Source organism: Phyllobates terribilis, unplaced genomic scaffold, assembly GCF_046119375.1.
Source record: "Phyllobates terribilis strain yellow unplaced genomic scaffold, ASM4611937v1 Scaffold_11__3_contigs__length_659146591, whole genome shotgun sequence".
Lineage (NCBI taxonomy): Eukaryota > Metazoa > Chordata > Amphibia > Anura > Dendrobatidae > Phyllobates > Phyllobates terribilis.
In genome coordinates, this window is record NW_027362771.1 from 35,546,274 (window position 1) to 35,569,635 (window position 23,362).

Sequence of the window (23,362 nt, forward strand, 5' to 3'; positions counted from 1 at the left end):
AGACAAATTCAACAAACTTATTCAGCCACTTGGAAAGATCTTCATGAAATCACTAGCATTAAAGCGGGAGATGCCTTCTGGCCAATAATTCAAGTAGCTCTGAATGACAGCCAAGTGACAGACATGGAGACTTACCAAGCAGGAGGAGCCTTTTGTCAACAACTTCAGCAATGGGCCAAGGAGCGGCTCACAGACTCATCTACCAGTGTATTGGACTGTACTCAAGAATCAGGGGAGAATGTCGAAAAATTTTACACCAGAATCCATACTCTGTTCAAGGATCAAGGGTGCCATGAAGGTCAGAGTATTGAACAAAATCTGCTAGTCACTTCATTTGTTAGGAGACTCCGAGAGGAAATCTCAGCGAAGCTTACAGACTGAAGGCCAGAATACGTGGACATGTCCTCGCAGAAGGTACTCCTCATTGATAAAGCTATAGAGAAACAATTGAATGCTGTACCAAGGCCTGCTCCAGAGTCTGCTCCAGCACCTGCTCAGGAGATTTACCCTATGAATCGCTTATTTCTGATGATTTCCTTTCATGTGTGGGAGTGGATGGAAAACCACACTCATCCCGACTAACAATTCCATTGCCTATTGGGAAAGAACAGAAGCTGCTGGCCAGATTGCTCATTTCAGACACCTGCCAGCTTAATTTGTTGGGAGCAGATCTACTCCAGAAGTTAAATGCTCAGATATCATATGATGAGAATGGAATGCATCTATATGTCTCTACTCCGTTATCATTAGAGGAACATGCCCTCCCATTGTGTGTCATCCAATTTGCAACAACCGCCATACCACAGCATTATCTTGACCGCATACCACCTGAACTCTGGTCTCAAGGTCCTGATGATATAGGCCGGCTGCCTGTCCCGCAAGTCCAAGTTTTCCTGAAAGAAGGTGCACTGATTCCCAGACTCCCACAGTACCCACTGAAAGCAGCCCAAGAAGAGTCATTAGATGCCCAGATCCAAGAATTACTCAAGACAGGAGCATTAATTCCCTGTGTTTCTCCTGCTAATACTCCATTGTTTCCAGTGAAGAAGAAGACTGCAAGAGGAGAACAGGATAAATTTAGGATGGTGCAAGATCTGAGAGCTGTGAATGCAGTTACAATCCTGGAGACCCCAGTGGTGCCAAATCCACATACATTACTCAGTGAAATTCCCCCTGAAGCAACGCATTTTACAGTAATCGACTTGGCAAACGCCTTCTTCAGTGTGCCTCTACATCCAGACTGTCAGTATCTTTTTGCTTTTACACACAGGAGTACAGTACACCTGGACCGTTATGCCTCAAGGAACTCAGAACTCTCCTCATCACTTCACACTGGCCTTAAATACCTGTCTCCAACCCTGGAAGAGTGAGAACCCTGGAGTCACGTTGATACAATATGTCGATGATCTACTCCTCTGTTGTCCCGACGACCAAACTTGCCACAGGTTCTGCAATTCTTTGCTCCAATTTCTGGCCACCATCGGATGAAAAGTTACTCTGCAAAAGCTACAATGGTGTTGTACCAAAGTTGTGTTTTTGGGTCATTGCTTATCCCAAGGTACTAAGCATCTCACTGAAGAGCGGAAAACTGCCATCCGTGACATCCCGTACCCGAGAACTGTCAAACAACTCCAAGCTTTCCTGGGAATGGTCACATACTGCAGACAGTGGATCCCCAATGCGTCAGCTCTCATGCAACACTCTTCTGAGCTTGACCTGCATTTTGACCAAGAAGCTGAAGATGCAATGGACCAGTTGAAAGAACTCATCATTTCAGCCCCTGCACTGGGGATTCCCAACTACGAATTTCCATTCTTTCTATTTGTCTCTGAAGCATGTGGCCATGCCTCAGGAGATGTGGAACAAAAACATGGAGGCCAAATGAGACCCATCGGATATTATTCCAGTAAATTGGATCCAGTGGCGCAAACAGCTCCAACATGCCTCAAAGCAGTGTTGGCAGCTACAGAACTCGGCCACAGAACAGCAGATGTTGTACTTGGCCATCCTACTACTACAAAGCTATCCTTGCACAAAACCAGCACAACCATCTATCTATGCAACGTCGTGTCAGAATCCAATGTGAGCTCCTTTTACCAGAAAATAATATAGCTCTTCGGCGATGTACTGTCTTGAACCTCTCCACTCTGCTTCTTCTGTCAAGAGGGAACTGCCCTGAAGACTTAGGGGGGTCCTCAGAAGACCATGAATACCCTGATTCGAGTAACCATGATTGCCTTGAGGTCATGAAGGCAGAAACCTCTCACCTATCTATTGTCTCCAAAACAGCCACTGCCTGAAGCGGATCTGATACTGTATACTGACGGGTCCAGATACGCAGATGAATATGGAACTTACCATACCGGATATGCGGTGGTGTCCCCACCAACGGTTGTTTCTGCTGGACCACTGCCATCTTATATGTCAGCTCAAGAGGCCGAACTGTATGCTCTGACCGAAGCCTGCAAGTGCGCAGAGAGTCGAGTGGCCAATATCTACAAGGACTCGAGGTAAGGATTCAGGATTGCCCACGACTTTCGCCTGATATGGGCCCTGAGGGGCTACAAGACAGCCAGTGGAGCTCCAATCCGGAATGCAGCGGCAGTGAGAAGTCTGCTAGAAGCTCTGAAGTTACCAAGGCAAGGGCTGTGATCAGAATTAAGGCTCATGGGAAACTGAATTCAGGAGAAGAAAGGGGAATCATCTGGCTGATATTACAGCAAAAGCAGCAGCTATGGAACCAATATTTCCAGAGGAAGCAGAGGTGTCGGGGGGTACGGAGGTGTTTGTGCTCACCAGAAGTCAGAGACAATGAGGGGATGAGGAAGAAACGAGAATGGAAATTTGGGGTTGGAAGAAGATGAAGAGTAGCAAAGACTGGAAGAGAACCCGGCACACAGGACTTTAGAGGACCGGCAGAATGCGGTAACAGAAGAAGAAAAACAAGGATGGATCGGACGGGGAGGAACGTTTTGTAATGACGGAATCTGGAGAGTGGGAAGAAGAATATGTCTGCCAAGAGCACTGTATCCTGCAGTGGTTCAGTGGGCTCATGGAAAGGTACATAGAGGGAAGAATCAGATGATTTCAGCTATAAATCAACTCTATACTGCACCCGAGATCTCAGCTCTTGCTACAAACTATACTAGGAGCTGTGAGATTTGTAACACTTGTAATCCCGGAAGAACAGAGCATGTGCCAAAGAAGAAACTGGCAAAGTCACAGTATCATTTCCAGAGAATCCAAATTGATCATATGCAATTACCCAAGAGTGGAAGATACGAATATGTTCTGGTGGTGGTAGATATGTTTTCCGGCTGGACAGAAGCATACCCAGTAGCCAACATGACCGCTAGAACTACAGTGAAAAGGCTTCTGACAGAACTTATCTTCAGATTCGGGATTCCAGAAGTGATTGAAAGTGATCAAGGACCCGCCTTCACTGCAGACGTTACCAAATCAATCTGGGAGATGATTGGGGCGGATTTGGGCCTGCATACTCTTTAGTCATCCTCAAAGTAGCGGCAAAGTTGAAAGGATGAATGGCACTTTGAAAAACAAAATTCTTAAAGCCAGTAAAGAATTGTCACTTCCATGGCCGGAGGTGCTGCCTATTGCCCTATACTCAGTCCGAAATACCCCGAGACAACCCACAGGGCTCACACCATATGAGATCTTGTTTGGGGGGCCACCTAGAATGGGTCGATATTACCCAGAGCAGCTTACTTCAGGGAATGATAAGCTTGTGAATTTTGTTGTCGGACTTGCTAAAGAGTTAAAACTAACACATGCTAACAGTGTACTCTTCTATTCCAGACTCAGATCTTGAAGCAGGTACTCACAGCATCCAGCCAGGAGATTTTGTCTGGATAAATAATCACGTGCGAGGCACACTGGATACCAGATTTGAAGGGCCCTACCAAGTGCTGCTTACATCACCTACGGCTGTGAAGGTCGAAGGCCGAACATCATGGGTCCACGTATCCCATTGCAAGAAGGCGGTTTCAGACCCACAACCCTGATGTTCATTTTTCTGATGACAGTAGCTGGGGGGGAAGCCTTTGTTACGGTAACACGTGCATTCCAAGCAATTATTACTAAAGAGAATGATATTCCAGTTTTCTGGTACACTTCCTTGAATGTGATGACATGAAGATTAGGATTAGACTGGAGGGCAAATGGACAGGGGAATTTGTCTTAACTAAAGCAATAATGTCTGCTTACCTTATATGAGTCCCAGGAATCCGAAAAGGAAATAAAGGCTGCGTTTGCAGGTACATACAGGGCCAAGAGAGAAGTTAACCCCAAAGGCAGTTTTGACTGATACATATATATATATATATATATTCATGTTCTCGGAGTGCTTATGGGGGTGCCAGACGAACTCAAGGCCCGAGACCAAGTGAAGGCGGGATTTGAGTCCATAATATCCATAGTAACCGTTAATAAGAACGTAGATTGGATAAATTACATACATTATAACCAACAAAGATTTGTCAATTACACCAAAGATGCCTTACAAGGGATAGCTGACCAACTAGCACCCACATCTACCATGGCTTTCCAAAACAGAATAGCTCTGGATATGTTACTTGCGGAAAAAGGAGGGGTATGCAAAATGATAGGTGAGCATTGTTGCACTTATATCCCAGACGATACCGGCCCCACAGGGAAAGTTACTAAGGCTCTCAAAATCTATGAACAAACAGTTCCCCTTAGAACAAAAGTGTTGTACCAGAGAGATTACCGGAAGTAAATGAGTTTGTAAAGTTAATATCCATATTTCTGTGTTAGGGGTGGCCCTCGATTACCCGGCCACTAGATCTTTTAGGGTCTCCATCCCTTTCCTGTAGGTCTTCGTATGAGTTAGATTTAGGAACGTCGGTGGGACAGGGCGCCCGTCACATCGTAGGGTTGCAGAATAGCCTTAACACAGGGTCAATTCTTTCTCCACCCCTCTGATCTTTAGCATATTGGATATTAAAAGCAAATAATTGATTTTAGGGGGGTCTGTCAAGGTAAAATATATATATTATAGAAAATCAATTAGTTTCTTTTAATAGATTATCTAATCAGTGTGAATTAATATAGAGATGATGGAATAATGTGTTTATACATATATAAGTATGGAAATGTGTATATGCACATGGATTATGTTAATAGTTAATGAATATATAACTAACAGTTTCTATTTTTATTGTAGAAATGATTTCCTGGGAATGACGTATGCATGTGCATGGCTGATAACAGAGAGATTCATGTCGAGTTGGCAAAGATGGCGCTGAGAGACGAACTCACCCTCTCCCGTCGGAATTCCTAAGGTGTTACTCAGACTAAGATACATGGATGAGCAAATTGCAGTGTGCCAAGTTATCAGAAAAGAGCAATAAATTTTACTAATCCCACCTAGAAGGAGAATACTATTTAACCCCATGTCTATGTAATAAAGGATGCCTTTTGCGTGGTTCAGTTTCTGAGTGAAGTATTTCAACCAGATTAGCAAATGAGGTTAATTAGCTTCTCTGCATGCACTCTGACATCTTTAATTTGGAGGAGAGCAGTTACCTGGTGTATCTTAAATTGGTGAAACCTCCACAATATTAGTCTGATTGGACAGAAATTGGGCAGAAATCTCTATGTGTAAATGCACCCTTAAAAGTAGATAAAAAGAATAGGTAAAAAAAGACGGTGCTGCACTTGCCTCATTGGTTTCAGCTCCATCATCTCATCCTTTCTTTTCTCTCTTCTCTTCAGTTCTGTTTCTGTATTCTTCAGCTTATCTGGAACCAGTCTAAGCTTGGACTGCATGTCATTAATTACATCCTGCAACTCAGCTTCAGAAGGAAAGATTCTTTGGCAAACTGGGCAGCAAGGTTGGTCCTCTGTCAGCTGAGTGATGAATTGAGTGTATACTGCAGTTGCCCCAGCCAACATCGCTGTGAAAGAGTATAAATATTACAGCATTTGAAGACAGCATGGCTGAGGTAGTCTGACATAAGAAACACCGAGACGGACAACTCACAACAGATTAAGAGAGATTAAAGCTGTAGATCTAGATCAACCTATGTTAGTTAGCTTGAAACCTGCAACATAGTATCATCCAAAGGATAGTTTATTGCAATTATTTTAATTGAATTTATTATAAATAATGTAATGCTTTCTGTGTGTATAAAACACATACTTGTTTGTTAAAAGCTGTCCGGCAATCTGTGGGTACATCTATTGGTCCGCATGCGTGCATCAGGAAGCAGGTGAATCTGAGCAATGAGTGTGGAGGCAGTATAAATTGCGCTGTGTGTACAGGATCTACACATTATCTGTTTACTGAACAATCACATGTTTCACACAAACATCAGAAATGCCAGGATGCTCTTTTCTTCTATGTGCTGACAGGGAGCAGATCTATCCCCAGTAACTCCTTTCTCTGCGATTTTCTCCTGGATTGTACACTCAGATGAGTCCCTGATAATGAAAATGCACTCTGGCTGGCAGATGTAACAAGGGTACTTTGGCTAGCTGGTTACAAGGGGCAAAGTAGTTGGGAACTACAGATGTTAACGTGAAGGGGGTGGGGGTGGGACTGTGGCTGTCAATTTGGCTTTTATACATATCTGAATCAATATCTACAGTTAATTAATGGACAATCATTTTTTTTTCTCTTTTATGATTCTGATTTTCGGTTTGTCTTATGATCTGGTAGGTACTATGGTTCAACATATATGCTATACTAAACTCCAAAACAAAGCTTTACACAAGGCAGACAAATTCATTAAAAAATATAAATGTCATTAAACAGATATTTAAAAACAATACGACCACATATAATGAAAAGTGAAAAAAAAACAATGGTACAAGACAATAGGTGGGTATACCCGGAAATGGTTTAGAGTGGTATACCCATTTAGAGGATAAACTAATTGGTGTGTTTATATGCTATACTGACAAAAAAGGCTGCTCATATGTCTACTTGGAAGTTAAAAGGATTGTCCAGGATTTTTACAAAATGGGGTAATGGCAGAAAATGTGTTAAAATAATACACTAAGTGCTATTCTGGAGATGACAGAGGTAACAATTCCTAAGAACCCAGAAGCAACCCTTTTATGAATGTTCCCTATGTCTAAATGTGCTTATAAAAAATCTATGCTAAGACACATCAAGCAACTAAAACATTAACCCCTCGCCACTGGAAATCTAAAGACTCTTCTCTAGAAGAATGGTTTGCAGAAATAGCGACAGTTCATCGTATGCAAAGGTTGATAGCCCAAATTCCAGCTAAAATCAATGCAACTGCTACCAAATAGTTTCACTGGGAATCCTCTTACCCATCTTATCAGAGTATGCGGAGATAATTCATATACACTGCTCAAAAAAATAAAGGGAACACTCAAATAACACATCCTAGATCTGAATGAATGAAATATTCTCATTGAGTACTTTGTTCTGTACAAAGTTGAATGGGCTGACAACAAAATCACACAAAAATCATCAATGGAAATCAAATTTATTAACCAATGGAGGCCTGGATTTGGAGTCACCCCCAAAATTAAAGTGAAAAAACACACTACAGGCTGATCCAACTTTGATGTAATGTCCTTAAAACAAGTCAAAATGAGGCTCAGTATTGTGTGTGGCCTCCACGTGCCAGTATGACCTCCTTACAACGCCTGGGCATGCTCCTGATGAGGTTGAGTATTGTGCGTGGCCTCCACGTGCCAGTATGACCCCCTACAACACCTGGGCATGCTCCTGATGAGGCTGAGTATTGTGCGTGGCCTCCACGTGCCAGTATGACCCCCTACAACACCTGGGCATGCTCCTGATGAGGTTGCGGATGGTCTCCTTTGGGATCTCCTCCTAGACCTGGACTAAAGCATCCGCCAACTCCTGGACATTCTGTGGTGCAACGTGACGTTGGTGGATGGAGCGAGACATGATGTCCCAGATGTGCTCAATCGGATTCAGGTCTGGGGAACGGGCGGGCCAGTCCATAGCTTCAATGCCTTCATCTTGCAGGAACTGCTGACACACTCCAGCCACATGAGGTCTGGCATTGTCCAACATTAGGATGAACCCAGGGCCAACTGCTCCAGCATATGGTCTCACAAGGAGTCTGAGGATCTCATCTCGGTACCTAATGGCAGTCAGGCTACCTGTGGTGAGTACATGGAGGGCTGTGTGGTCCTCCAAAGAAATGCCACCCAACACCATTACTGACCCACTGACCGGTCATACTGAAGGATGTTGCAGGCAGCAGATCGCTCTCTACGGCGTCTCCAGACTCTGTCACATGTGCTCAGTGTGAACCTGCTTTCATCTGTGAAGAGCACAGGGCGCCAGTGGCGACTTTGCCAATCCTGGTGTTCTGTGGCAAATGCCAAGCATCCTGCACGGTGCTGGGCTGTGAGCACAACCTCCATCTGTGGACGACGGGCCCTCATACCACCCTCATGGAGTCGGTTTCTAACCGTTTGTGCAGACACATTTGTGGCCTGCTGGAGGTCATTTTACAGGGCTCTGGCAGTGCTCCTCCTGTTCCTCCTTGCACAAAGGCAAAGGTAGCGGTCCTGCTGCTGGGTTGTTACCCTCCTACGGCCCCCTCCACGTCTCCTGGTATACTGCCTGTCTCCTGGTAGCGCCTCCAGACACTACACTGACAGACACAGCAAACCTTCTTGCCACAGCTCGCAATGATGTGCCATCCTGGATGAGCTGCACTACCTGAGCAACTTCTGTGGGTTGTAGAGTCCGTCTCATGCTACCACGAGTGTGAAAGCACACCCAACATTCAAAAGTGACCAAAACATCAGCCAGAAAGCATTGGTACTGAGATGTGGTCTGTGGTCCCCACCTGCAGAACCACTCCTTTATTGAGGGTGTCTTGATAATTGCCAATAATTTTCATCTATTGTCTATTCCATTTGCACAACAGCATGTGAAATTGATTGTCAATCAGTGTTGCTTCCTAAGTGGACAGTTTGATTTCACAGAAGTTTGATTTACTTGGAGTTATATTCTGTCGCTTAACTGTTCCCTTTATTTTTTTTGAGCAGTGTATATAACCTCTCTTCACTCCTAATTCCGCTTCTAAAATACATTTTCGACCCCTTTGTTGGTTGGTCCATTTTCACTTACTGTGTATCTCAAGCTGTTTATTGATCAGACGAGTCCTCACAGTCTTTGAAGATTAACTTCTGTTAACTTCCCCGACTCTTTCTTCCCTCTATCCTCCCTTCCATCACTTCTCTACTCCTTAATACATATATGTAATCATTAAAGGGAATATGTCACCACTTTGGAGATACCAGATCTCTACTATGGGCATACAGGTGATAGAAAAGTAAATCTATACATACCTGTATGGCCCATGGTAGAGGTCTGAATGCAGAGAAATGTAGTTTTATCTCCTTTGTTTTTCACGGGCTTGGCGTCCCCCGGACACCAAGCTATCCCCGCCCATTTGCTTATTATTCCACTAATTCCCACCTATGTCCACATTGAACGTATTTCCCCCCCTCCCCGTAAGTCACAGGTCCCTGTGACGTGCACTTTTTTCCCCTCACCTCTCGGCGCATGCACAAAGCGCGGCTCACTGGGAGCACGGTTTGTTTCCTCCCGGGCCCGTTTGGCTGAGCACAGTGGCACAGTGCTCTATTGCGCAGGCGCCAGGGAATCACTGTGGACTCCCCGGCGCCTACTGTGCTCAGACAAAAGGACCCAGGAGGAAATAAAGCGTGCTCCCTGTTAGCCGCGCTCTACGCATGCTCCGGGAGTTGAGGGGAAAAAAGCGTACGTCACAGGGAGCTGTGACGTGCGGGGAGGGGGGGAAATATGGTAAACGTGGACATGGGGGGGAATTGATGGAATAATAAGCAGATGGGCGGGGATAGGGGATGCCAAGCCCATGAAAAACCAAGGAGATAAAACTACATTTCTCTGCATTCAGACCTCTACCATGGGCCATACAGGTATGTGTAGATTTATTTTTCTATATCCTGTATGCCCATAGTAGAGGTCTGATAACTCCAAAGTGGTGACAGATTCCCTTTAATAGAGCGATATTAGGTCATTGATTCATGTTGAGAAACTTGTTTTCGATTCTTTCCTTTTGAAAAATCAATAAAAACTTTTAATTAGAAAACCATCTCCTGCCACATCAGTGGTCCCTGATATTCCCACAGCGATGACATCACATGCTGTCACTGGTCTTAGAGGCGAGTAACTTACATGTAAGCAGTAACCCTGAGAACATAGATTGGCTTTTAAGAAGGTCACATGAATGATGGAGGTGACGTCATGGCCACTTCAGGGAGAACCACTGAAGAGGGGCCAGAGCGGTGGGAGATAAATTATAAAACTACTCACCCATTCTAACCCTTTTCAAACCCATAGCCATTTAAAAAAAATAAAAAACAACAAAAAAAAATAAACTTTTAAATGATATGGACTCCCTTGTGGACAGCTTGTTTGTGTTTCTTTTTTAAACATGTATTTTTTGTACATGTATTTTGGAAAAAATAAGTTTTACAATACATTTTTGAATAAAATGCTGGACCTTTGAGTTTGTAACTAATTTCCCTGTCTTTTGTTTAACTCCACTGTGCTGAGTTCTGACCACACACCACATTAAAGTTGAACTAAACTTTGATGCTGTCACAAATTAGTACAAAATATTTTTAGGCCAAAATATATGCATGTAAATAAAAAAATGTCCCCGAAGATGCTTATACCCTTTATTTTATACAACACCTTCATTCAAAAAACAAAAAGGTGAAAAAAGCATATACTAGCAAACACACTGAAGACCCAACTAAAATAAAGTAAGCAAAGCGCCTCACCCCGCTGTTTAGAGGTTTTTTCTATGTCATCCTGCAGACGAGTCAAATCACTGTCAAAGTCTTGACTACCACACACATTAAAGACTTTGTCTTCATATGATGTACACTGTTCTTCTTTTTTTCGTAGTTCATTGCTCATATGGTTTTTATTCTGTTCAGCTGAAACCAGATCCTTCCTAAGAGAAATTAAAACACAAACAAAAAAAACAAACAGGTGATTAAATAACAACAGTGGAAGAATTTTTTATGTTTGCAAAATGAGGAAATTACATTACAAGTCACAGTTTCAGTGATGCACAGTTTCACTCATTAAAACAGGATTGATATCAGAACTTTGTTTTTTTTTTATGCAGAAATATTGGGAATGTTATGATGGAACTGATTCAGCTTTGGGAAAATATAATGCATTACACACCCAGCCTTGAGCATATTCATACTTAAAGATGTATTTTCATTTTGATATATAGGGGAAAAATAAAAAATCAGTGACATACAACAAGCCAAGGCAAAACATAAAACAAAACAATCTTCAAGTGTAACCTCTGTTTCAGAAGATTTTGTAGAGCAAGTCATTATGTGTGTGTACATGAAGAGTAACACTTTCTCACTAATATATGACTTTAATTCTGCATTTACCACAGTGCAGGCTGCCTAATCAAGGGTCATGAACCTAGTTGTAGGAGGGACGTTGCTATGCACACAGAGAGAACAAGTGTTCCCGCTCCCCTTGTTTTGATACTTACATTCCGAAACATACATTTGCACCCTGGTGAAGCTTTGGCAAAAAGCACTTTGGGGTGTGCTGGTGTATACAACCTTTCTCCCTGGGCTAGATGACTTGACTTAAAGGGTAATAATACTTTCAGAATGAGCTGTCTTCTCTGTATACATGAGGAATAACAATCTATGGCCATTAGATGACATGTATCCTGGATTTTCACCAGTCTTTCTCTCCAGTTTGCAATGGACTCTGAGCTAGTGGGAGGAGACTAGCTGCTATGATCTCTCCGATACACAGCACAGCACAAGGAGAAGGATTCCTGCTTTTCATTCCTTTTTTAGTACACAGTGAGTAGCAGCAACATGGAGGCTATTATATAGCCATGCAGAGCTGTCTGGATGTGAATCAATCTCGTGATAGGAGGTAAAAGACTTGTCAAAAAGCTCAGCACGATCAGTCGGACACTTCCTCTTCCGTTTCCTCACTGTGCTCCTCACTCTTGAGAGTATAATTAGCTGTTTTACATGAGACCACAGTGAGCATAGCAGTCAATCCTGAACTTATTTTTGCAGCGTGGATGACAAGTTCAGGAGGCAGAAGAAGTAGTACACCCGCATTCAGCTATGAGGAAGTAAGTTACATACAAGAGTGAGATTTTCAAGATAAAATGGGAAGTGAAGAGGACATTAATCATTTCCAGAGGGTTGTAATTACTGCATTTGAGGCCAGAATGTTCTGTTCTGTGAAGTGATGCCTTATAGACTAGTGCTAGATAATTTATATATGGTGAGTGACTGCAAGAGGTTTTTGTGTACAAAATTGTTGTCTAGGTTATCAACATCACGCTGATAATAATAGGAGAGGACTCTATATGATGTTAGAAGGTTTGGAAAACTTAGGGACTTAACAGGTTCACTTTAAACAAGATAATTATACAACGGCTGTGTTACCCCTAGTTACTTGTCAATGTGCCTAAATGTATGTTTAATATTATTCTAATTACAATAAAGACTTAAAGATTTTATTACTATAAGAGACTGTACAGTGGTGTGAAAAAGTGTTTGCCCTCTTCCTGATTTCTTATTCATTTGCATGTTTGTGACGCTTAAATATTTCAGATCACAAAACAAATTTAAATATTAGACAAAGATAACACAAGTAAACACAAAATGCAGTTTTTAAATGTAGTACTGTATTATTAAGATAAAAAGAAATCCAAACCTACAGGGCACTGTGTGAAAAAGTGATTGCCTCCCTTAAAACATAAATTAATTGTGATTTATCACATCTTTGGGAAGCTGAGTTCAATTTCCCTAGCCACACACAAGCCTGATTACTGCCACACATGTTCTCGATCAAGAAACCACTTAAATATGACCTGCCTGACAAAGTGAAGTTGACCAAAAGATCCTCAAAAGTTAGACATCATGCTGTGATCTAAAGAAATTCATGAACAAATGAGAAACAAAGTAATTTAGATCTATCAGTTTTGGAAAAGGTTATAAAGCCATTTTAAAGCTTTGGGAGTCCAGCGAACCACAGTGAGAGCCATTATCCACCAATGGCGAAAACATGGAACAGTGATGAACCTTCCTAGGAGTGGCCGGTCGGCCAAAATTACCCCAAGAGAGCAACGACGACTCATCTAAGAGGTCACAAAAGACCCCACAACAACATCCAAAGAACTGCAGGCTTCACTTGCCTCAGTTATGACTCCATCATAAGAAAGACTGGGCAAAAATGGCATGCATGGCATGAAAACCACTGCTGAACAAAAAGGACATAAAGGCTTGTCTCAGTTTTGCCAGAAAACATCTTGCTGAACGCCAAGACTTTTGGGAGAATACTCTGTGGACTGACGAGATAAAAGTTTAACTTTTTGGAAGGTGTATGTCCCATTACATCTGGCGTAGAAGTAACTGCATTTCATAAAAGGAACATGCCTCAGGAACTGGAGGACTTGCTGTGGTAAATTGAACCATGAATTCTGCTGTCTACCAAAAAATCCTGAAGGAGAATGTCAGATCAATTGTTCGCAACCTCAAGCTGAAGTGCACTTGGATTATGCAGCAGGACAAGGATTCAAAACACACCAGCAAGTCCACCTCTGAATGGCTTATAAAAAACAAAATTAAGACTTTGGAGTGGCCTAGTCAAATTTCTGACCTTAATCCGATTGAGATGCTGTGGCATGACCTTAAAAAGGCGGTTTATGCTCGGAAACCCTCCAACGTGACAGAATTACAACAATTTTGCAAAGTTGAGCGGGGCAAAATTCCTCCTGAGCATTGTAAAAGACTCATTGAAAGTTATCACAAATGCTTGATTGCAGTTGTTACTGCCAAGGGTGGCTCAATTAGTTATTAAGTTTAGGGGGCAATCACTTTTGCACACAGGAACTTGTAGGTTTGGATTTCTTTTTCCCTTATTAATAAAGACCTTCATTTAAAAACAGCATTTTGTGTTTATTTGTGTTATCTTCGTCTTATATTTAAATTTGTTTTGTGATCTGAAACATAAATGTGACAAACATGCAAAAGAATAAGAAATCAGGAAAGGGCAAACACTTTTTCACACCACTTTAGCATAACGATCCAAAAACACAAAGAAGCATAATGAAATAGTATAGTATTAGCTTCTATAGTATATCAATACATTGATCATGTTTATGGACTACAATTGTTCTTAAGTAGTATATTATATAGCATTACTGGGTCATGTACATATTAATCCAGCGTTGAGTGTGACATCCTAAAAAACTTCCTATAAGCAGTAGTGCATTTCTGTCCTGCTACTATATCATCCCTTTCCATAGACATCTACAGTATGGGCAACAGCTGTAACTTGATAACCAAGTCAAGTTAATACTCCTTTACAGTGTTAAGGGAACCTTTTACCTGTAGATACATAGCATTAAAATCATGTTAGACGACTTTAATGGAGCTGTGGCTGCAGAAAGAAAATTAACTTGTTTCTTGACTGCGGACGCCCACTTCCAGTGATCGCTAACTACACAGTAAACGAGGCTGTAATTACCCAGGCATTTTGATCGTCAGCTTGTTCATTAGTATATATGTGCAGAACAGGCTGTCAATCAAAATGCTGGTGAGTGATTATAGCCATATTCACTGTGTAGTGAGCAGTTACTGTAACCACTCTCTGTAGCACCCTTATGACTGGAAATGAGCGGTCACAGGGAGATATAACTTTTCTCAGTGTAGCCACTGCTCCAGTAAAGCAGCCTAACATGATTTTCATGCTATTTACCTGCAGATTAGCCCTATGTGCCCGATTAATCAAGGTGCCTAAGGAAGAACGTAAAACACCTTGAAATGTTGCAACATTTTTGAGCAGTTTTGTGTCAGTCCCAGCCTGCTTCACCAACATGGGTGCAACTGGTACGGGATGGGACATGGCGACGCATGCTCAGAAAATTCATCAAAAGCTACATCACTTTAGAAGTGTAACTTATTCAAGAACTACACACCAGTAGCATTTCTGAAGGAGGCGCATCGCAGTTGTAAGATGCACCTAATTTATTAAGTGGCATGCAACTCTTAATTAGTCCCATTTAACACCAATTCAATGTGACGGGCATGCACAACGCCAGTCTCAATGAGTTTGGCCCTATATCTGAGGTAAATGGCGTTTCTGGACAGGACAGGCTCCCTTTAATGACAAAGCCTTAAAAGGCTTTAACCCCTTCATGACCTTTGAAGTACCTGTACATCAATTGTCATGTCACTGCCTTTGATTTGGGCTTGCACGCCGAGCCCGCATTTTTCCCGGCACATGACGGCTGATTTAGTCAGCCATTATGAGCCTTTAACAGCTGCAAGTGGAACTGAGCACCGCCCGCTGTTAACCTGTTAAATGCCACCGTCAATCTCTGACAACAGCATTTAACACATGCCGGCAGGGGGGTGCGTCATTCCACCCACCCACTGGCGTGCCCGTGATGTGATCACAGGTACGCTGATGGGATGTCATGACAGCTGGGATTCTTCTGATAACCCCCATGCGTGTCATTATGATATTCCTGTGAAAGCTAGCGTTTACCTGGAGTTCATAGGAGATCGAGATTACACTGCTATGTATAGCACAAGCAATCAAACGATCACAGCTCCAAGTCCCCTAAGACCGTTAAATACAGTAAAAAGTAAAAAAATAAGTTTAAAAAAAATAAAAAACACAAAAGTTCAAATTACCCTCCCTTTTGCTCAATTAAAAATAAAACAAAAAAAAAATACACGTTTGGTATTGCTGCATTCGTAAAAGTCTGATCAAAATATAAAATAAAAAATCCAATCAATAAAAAGTGTAACGAAACAAACATCGAAACGCTAGAATTAAATTTTTTTTGGCTGCTGAAACATTGGAATAAAATGCAGTAAAACTATATCAAAACATCGTATCTACCCTAAATTGCTATCAGTAAAAACTCCAGTTCAGGGCGCAAGAAATAAGCCATCACCCATTCCCAGATCCTCAATAATGAAAATGTTACGGGTCTCGGAAAATGGCGACACAAATTTCCAAATTTCTTTTCATCACTTAAATAAAAAAAAAACAACAACTATGCATGTTTGGTATCTGTGTAATCATACTGACCCGGAGAATCATATTGCAGGTCAGTTTTACAGTGTAGTGAACATGGTAAATAAAAAAAAATAAAAATAAACAATTGTGAAACTGCATTTTTTTCGCAATTTCAACACACTTGGAATTTTTTTCCACTGGCTAGTGCATCACATGATCAAATGAATGGTGTCATTAAAAAGTACAACTTGCCCGGAAAAAAAACAAGCCCTTACATGGTTATGTGGATGGAAAAATAAAAAAGTTATAGCCCTTGGAAGAAGGTGAGGAAAAAACGAAAAATCGCAAAGTTGTGAAAGTGTTAAGATTCACTCAGACGTCAGATTTTCATGTACAAGTTCTATCCGTGTTTTTCATGAATAGAACTCGTATATATTATACTCTATGGGGCTGTTCACATGTTTGAGTATTTTTGTGGTGGTCTGCACAAAATTACACAGACATGTCCGATTTTGAATCAAGTCTCACAACAATCTCATCAAGGCCAGTCAATACAAGCCATGGGTTCATGAAAATAAAAATAAATCAGACACCACTCTTCTTCCAAGGGTTGAAAATGTAGGGTTGTTTGACAAATGAACTACAGTAGCTGCAGGAAATGCTGTAAGTGATGACAAGCAGTGTAAGTCAGGGATCAATATGGTATCACATTATTCCAGGAAAACAATTCAATGCACCACAATTTGCTGGAATGAGTTAACACAGCATAGAGCATGAAGACAAACTGTGCCTAGGGCTTCTTTCAAAATAATTACGGAAAAAGGGTGTTTATCATATTAAAGCACAGTGAAAAAGGGAGGAAGAATACAGAATAAATAAAATGACTTCTAAATGGTTACTAACAATTGTCTGTGTTTGCTGAAGGTGAAAAATCCCTTTCCGAGCAAACTATTGTACCACTGCTGACCACTACTTACGTTAGCCTGGCTAGTTTGTCCCGTGTCTGATTAATATCCTTGTGTTTTCCATACAACCAATCTTCAAGTTGCTTCTTGCTTGGAAAATACCCCAACAGTGAAGTTAACTCATCACTGTGTCTAGACTTTATTTTTCGAATATGTTCATCTTTTTCAGCCTAAATAACAAAAAGTGAAAAAACACATTGAAAAATATTTATTATTAGCAGAGAAAATTAAAAGTATGAAGAGCAAGTCAAAAATCTTGAACAAAGAAATCAGTAAATACTTAAAGGGGGTATCAAGGACTTTGGTTATTTTTTGTATGGAGCTAAGAACTTATCAGGTAGTTGCCAATTACCTGCCTGTTCTGCCCGGCAAAGATATCTGCAGACTAAGGTGGTGACTCTCCTGCCTCCTTTGACCTCACAGCAACTCTTTCTCTTCCGCTTTGCTTTATCGGTGGTGCGTCACTGCTGATTGAAGGCTGGCTTCCCGCATTTAGGAAGCAGGAAGTCGGCAGTCAATAAGCATGACGTTGCCAGAGATTCCTTGTCGACTGAGCAGAGCAGAAGAGAAGACGCTGCTTTATCGACAAGATGTCACCAGAAACGTGAGAACCGCCGTCAGGAGCGGTCCGTGACTGTTGTGAGCTGACACATATCATTGCTGCGCAGAAAAGGCAGGAAGCTGGTACCTACCTTATGGTACCTTTTTAGCCCCATAGGCAAAGTCCAGGATAACCACTTCTAAGAATACTTAATTCTAGTCTGAAAACTCCTTTCTGTATAACTACAATTTTAGAGAATCTTCACCTTATCTTTCTTCAACATGTCCATCTGTGTGCGAGTCATTGTATGCATGTTCATTTGTTCCATCTCCTGATCCAGTTTCCGGACAGTTCTATCCAACTCAGACCTCTGATTTTGTAGCTGCAAGACTTCCGTTTTTAGGGCTTCCACATTGCAACTTCTTTCGGCACTTTCCAGCTCACGTTCCTGATAGAAATTAAGTCAAATTTACTTACATTAGCAATATCAGACATCTAAAATTATGAATAAGGTTTTGTTTCAGCCACCAACTTCATTTGCCATGTACTGGAAAGGTATAAAATAAAATAATTCTATATAGATATATGTGTACCGTATTTTTCAGACTATAAGACACTTTTTTTCCTCCAAAATTGGCTCCTGCTGCAGCTCTGCGGTCTGTGTGCCCACTATTAACCCTCCGTCACATACAATATCGGTTCTAACGAGTTCACATACAATGTGACTGTCAGGCGCAGGCTAGAAAAATACCTATAATATCTAATGTTTGCAATTTCAGTGCTATAAAAGTGATCAGTGACCTTCATAGGGATGTAATAAAAGAGACTACACATAATCAGGTGCAAAAAAACCCCATTTACTTAACATAAAACTAATAACTCTGAAATACAAACATTTCAAAACTAAATGAAAGTAAAAGAGATGTGCCTGTCAGGCCTATTGTATGTGACGGAGGGTTAAAGACCATGAATATTCACTACAATCCAATACAATCCAATATTGGAGTGAATATTCATGTTCTTTAATAGCGGGCACACAGACCGCCGGCCACAGCAGGAGCTGCGCTGCGGCTACAGTGTGCGCGCAATTAAGGAGAGTGAATGGTCACTGCATCTCACACTGTGTGAGGGTGCATGGCAGTTACGCCATGCACGGCTCACACAGTGAGATCCCTGTCAGCAGCAGAGCAGGACACAGCGCTGGAGGAGAAAGAAGGGGAGTATAATTGTTTATTTTTCTGTGTGCAGCGTGATGGGGATCAGGGGGTGCCAAGCATACCAGGATGGAGGGGTGCCAAGCATACCAGGATGGGGATCAGGGGGTGCCATGCATACCAGGATGGGGATCAGGGGGTGCCATGCATACCAGGAAGAGGGATGAAGGGTGCCATACATACCAGGAAGATGAATGAAGGATGCCATACATACCAGGAAGAGGGATGAGGGGTGCCATACATACCAGGAAGAGGGATGAGGGGTGCCATGCATACTTGGATGAGGGGGGCATGCATACTTGGATGAGGGGTGCCAGGCATACCAGGAAGAGGGGTGCAAGGCATACCAGGATGAAGGGGGGCATGCATATCAGGATGAGGGGTGCCATGCATATCAGGATGGGGATGAGGGGTGCCATGCATATAAGGATGGGGATGAGGGATGCCATGCATATCAGGATGGGGATGAGGGATGCCATGCATATCAGGATGGGGATGAGGGATGTAATAAAAGAGACTACACATAATCAGGTGCAAAAAAAACCCATTTACTTAACATAAAACTAATAACTCTGAAATACAAACATTTCAAAACTAAATGAAAGTAAAAGAGATGTGCCTGTCAGGCCTATTGTATGTGACGGAGGGTTAAAGACCATGAATATTCACTACAATCCAATACAATCCAATATTGGAGTGAATATTCATGTTCTTTAATAGCGGGCACACAGACCGCCGGCCACAGCAGGAGCTGCGCTGCGGCTACAGTGTGCGCGCAATTAAGGAGAGTGAATGGTCACTGCATCTCACACTGTGTGAGGGTGCATGGCAGTTACGCCATGCACGGCTCACACAGTGAGATCCCTGTCAGCAGCAGAGCAGGACACAGCGCTGGAGGAGAAAGAAGGGGAGTATAATTGTTTATTTTTCTGTGTGCAGCGTGATGGGGATCAGGGGGTGCCAAGCATACCAGGATGGAGGGGTGCCAAGCATACCAGGATGGGGATCAGGGGGTGCCATGCATACCAGGATGGGGATCAGGGGGTGCCATGCATACCAGGAAGAGGGATGAAGGGTGCCATACATACCAGGAAGATGAATGAAGGATGCCATACATACCAGGAAGAGGGATGAGGGGTGCCATACATACCAGGAAGAGGGATGAGGGGTGCCATGCATACTTGGATGAGGGGGGCATGCATACTTGGATGAGGGGTGCCAGGCATACCAGGAAGAGGGGTGCAAGGCATACCAGGATGAAGGGGGGCATGCATATCAGGATGAGGGGTGCCATGCATATCAGGATGGGGATGAGGGGTGCCATGCATATAAGGATGGGGATGAGGGATGCCATGCATATCAGGATGGGGATGAGGGATGCCATGCATATCAGGATGGGGATGAGGGATGTAATAAAAGAGACTACACATAATCAGGTGCAAAAAAACCCCATTTACTTAACATAAAACTAATAACTCTGAAATACAAACATTTCAAAACTAAATGAAAGTAAAAGAGATGTGCCTGTCAGGCCTATTGTATGTGACGGAGGGTTAAAGACCATGAATATTCACTACAATCCAATACAATCCAATATTGGAGTGAATATTCATGTTCTTTAATAGCGGGCACACAGACCGCCGGCCACAGCAGGAGCTGCGCTGCGGCTACAGTGTGCGCGCAATTAAGGAGAGTGAATGGTCACTGCATCTCACACTGTGTGAGGGTGCATGGCAGTTACGCCATGCACGGCTCACACAGTGAGATCCCTGTCAGCAGCAGAGCAGGACACAGCGCTGGAGGAGAAAGAAGGGGAGTATAATTGTTTATTTTTCTGTGTGCAGCGTGATGGGGATCAGGGGGTGCCAAGCATACCAGGATGGAGGGGTGCCAAGCATACCAGGATGGGGATGAGGGGTGCCATGCATATAAGGATGGGGATGAGGGATGCCATGCATATCAGGATGGGGATGAGGGATGCCATGCATATCAGGATGGGGATGAGGGATGCCATGCATATCAGGATGGGGATGAGGGGTGCCATGCATATCAGGATGGGGATGAGGGGTGCCATGCATATCAGGATGGGGATGAGGGATGCCATGCATATCAGGATGGGGATGAGGGGTGCCATGCATATCAGGATGGGGATGAGGGGTGCCATGCATATCAGGATGGGGATGAGGGGTGACATGCATATCAGGATGGGGATGAGGGGTGCCATGCATATCAGGATGGGGATGAGGGGTGCCATGCATATCAGGATGGGGATGAGGGGTGCCATGCATATCAGGATGGGGATGAGGGGTGCCATGCATATCAGTTTGGGGATGAGGGGTGCCAGGCATATCAGGATGGGAATGAAGGGTGCCATGCATATCAGGATGGGGATGTGGGCCACATATAACAGGAAGGAGGGGGCCATATATACCAGGATGGGGGGTATTAACAGAATTGGTGGACATTACCCCTATAACAGTGTCAGTAGCAGACCTCCTCCCCCTTAACAGTGCATCATGACCACATTTTTTGCTTAAATATTTTTTTCTATTTCCCTTCTCTCAAACGTAGGTGCGTCTTATGGTCCGCTGCATCTTATAGTCCGAAAAATACGGTATATATTAGATATAGCACGGTGGCTCAGTGGTTAGCACTGCAGCCTTGCAGCGCTGGGGTCCTGGGTTCAAATCCCACCAAGGACAACATCTCCAAGGAGTTTGTATGTTCTCCCCTTGTTTGTGTGGGTTTCCTTCGGGTTCTCCGGTTTCCTCCCACATTCCAAAGACATACTGAGAGGGAATGTAGATTGTGAGCCTCAATGGGGACAGTGCCCATAATGTCTGTCAAGCGCTGTGAGTAAAATAAATAAATATATATACACAAGTGCTTCTCACTAAATTAGATTATCATCAATACAGTTCTTCAATACAAAAAGTGAAACTCGTAAATTATAAAGAGTCATTACAAACAGAGTGATCCATTTCAAGTGTTTATTTCTGTTAATGTTGATGATTATGGCTTACAGCCAATGATGACACAAAAGTCATTATCTCAGTAAATTAGAATACTTTATTCTAAGTATTCAGCTATTCTAAGTGACAGCTTTCTGGCAAGCTGGATGGCAGCGTTCTGCTACGATCCAGCCTGTCTTGTCAATGTAGCAGAGCTGAAGCTGTCCTAGGAACCACGGAAAGGTAAGGATGAGGTTGGTTTACTATTTTACTTTTATTGCAGAAGACATTGGCTTCAGCTGGAATGGGCAATACAGTAAGTAGGGTTTCATTTAGGACATTAAATGAATGTGTCTTTATTTCAATTAAAGGACTTTATTCTGGGTGTTTGCGTTTTTTTTAACTTTGACTATGGGGTTAGTAATGGGGGTGTCTTATAGACGCCTCTCCATTACTAACCTGGGCTTGATGTCAGCTGGCATTATAAGCTGACATCAACCCCAACCCTATTACCCCACTGCCACCGCTACAGGGCAGTGGGAAGAGCGAGGCTAAGTGCCAGAATTGGCGCATCCTAGGGATGCGCCATTTCTGGGGCGGCTGACGGCTGGTGTTTCTAGCCAGGGAGGGGGCCAATATTCATGACACCCTTCCTGGGCTATTAATATCAGCCCCCAGCTGTCTGCCTAGCCTTTGCTAGCTATTAAAATAGGGGGACCCCACGTCATTTTTTCTGGGTGCCCCATTTTAATAGCTAGTAAAGGCTATGTATTCAGCTGGGGGCTGATATTAGTAGCCTGGGAAGCTCCGTGGGTATTACCCCCTTCCCAGGCTTCAAACATCTGCCACAGCCGTCTGCTTAACCTCCGCTAGAGCCTAAAATTACGGGGAACCCCACGCCAATTTTTTTTTTAAATAAATCCTTTATTTTAACACTAAATGACAAGTACAGTAACCAACACTGTCACTGTACTTATTATATATGTGACTGACATGTTTCTATCTATCTAATCTATGTGTGATGCTCTATTCTTTCTGTTCTAAATTGTCGGGTACAGATGCTGAATTGCCGGCCGGCTTTTTTAAAGAGACGGTGCATGAAAACACTTATTTTTTTTAATAAATCCTTTAACACTAAATGACAAGTACAGTAAGCTGAGCGCTGCTTTCTGTTCTAAATTGTCGGGTACCGGTGTATGCCGTTGCTGAATTGCCGGCCGGCATTTTTAAAGAGACGGGTGCATGAAAATCGGAGGGCACTAGTGTGTTCCAAGTGCCCTGCTATGTTTTTCATGCACCCTCCTATATACCCTGCCTGCTTGTCTGCCTATATATTCTGCCTGCCTGACATTTAATTGAGCACTGTTCCCATCGATTTGGGGCGATCTGGTTACTTCAAGTCATTATGTCCCACCAGCATCTAATCCGTTTGGGTCGCGCGGTCCCAGGGTTGGGTCCTATCCATGTGGCCATTGCAGAGCCTGCGCCAATGTCCTTCGTAGTTCGTCCTTTACGAGCTCGGATGGCTCCCGCACTTACCGAATCCTCAGATATATTTCCTGTGGTACTACGCACGTGGTCTATTACGCCACGTG

General features: G+C 42.9%; 1 protein-coding gene across 4 annotated transcripts in view; it reads right to left on the bottom strand.

Annotated features, from left to right (window-relative positions):
* Nucleotides 1–23,362, bottom strand: part of RAD50 (RAD50 double strand break repair protein) — a 168,414-nt gene that overhangs the window by 89,054 nt on the left and 55,998 nt on the right. For all 4 annotated transcript variants that reach the window (XM_073651197.1, XM_073651195.1, XM_073651193.1 and 1 more), the window contains 4 exons: nucleotides 17,868–18,050; nucleotides 17,074–17,231; nucleotides 10,837–11,012; nucleotides 5,702–5,936 (listed from right to left, as the gene is read on the bottom strand). In XM_073651197.1, the coding sequence (XP_073507298.1) occupies nucleotides 5,702–5,936; nucleotides 10,837–11,012; nucleotides 17,074–17,231; nucleotides 17,868–18,050 (752 nt within the window). The remainder of the gene's footprint in view (nucleotides 1–5,701; nucleotides 5,937–10,836; nucleotides 11,013–17,073; nucleotides 17,232–17,867; nucleotides 18,051–23,362) is intronic.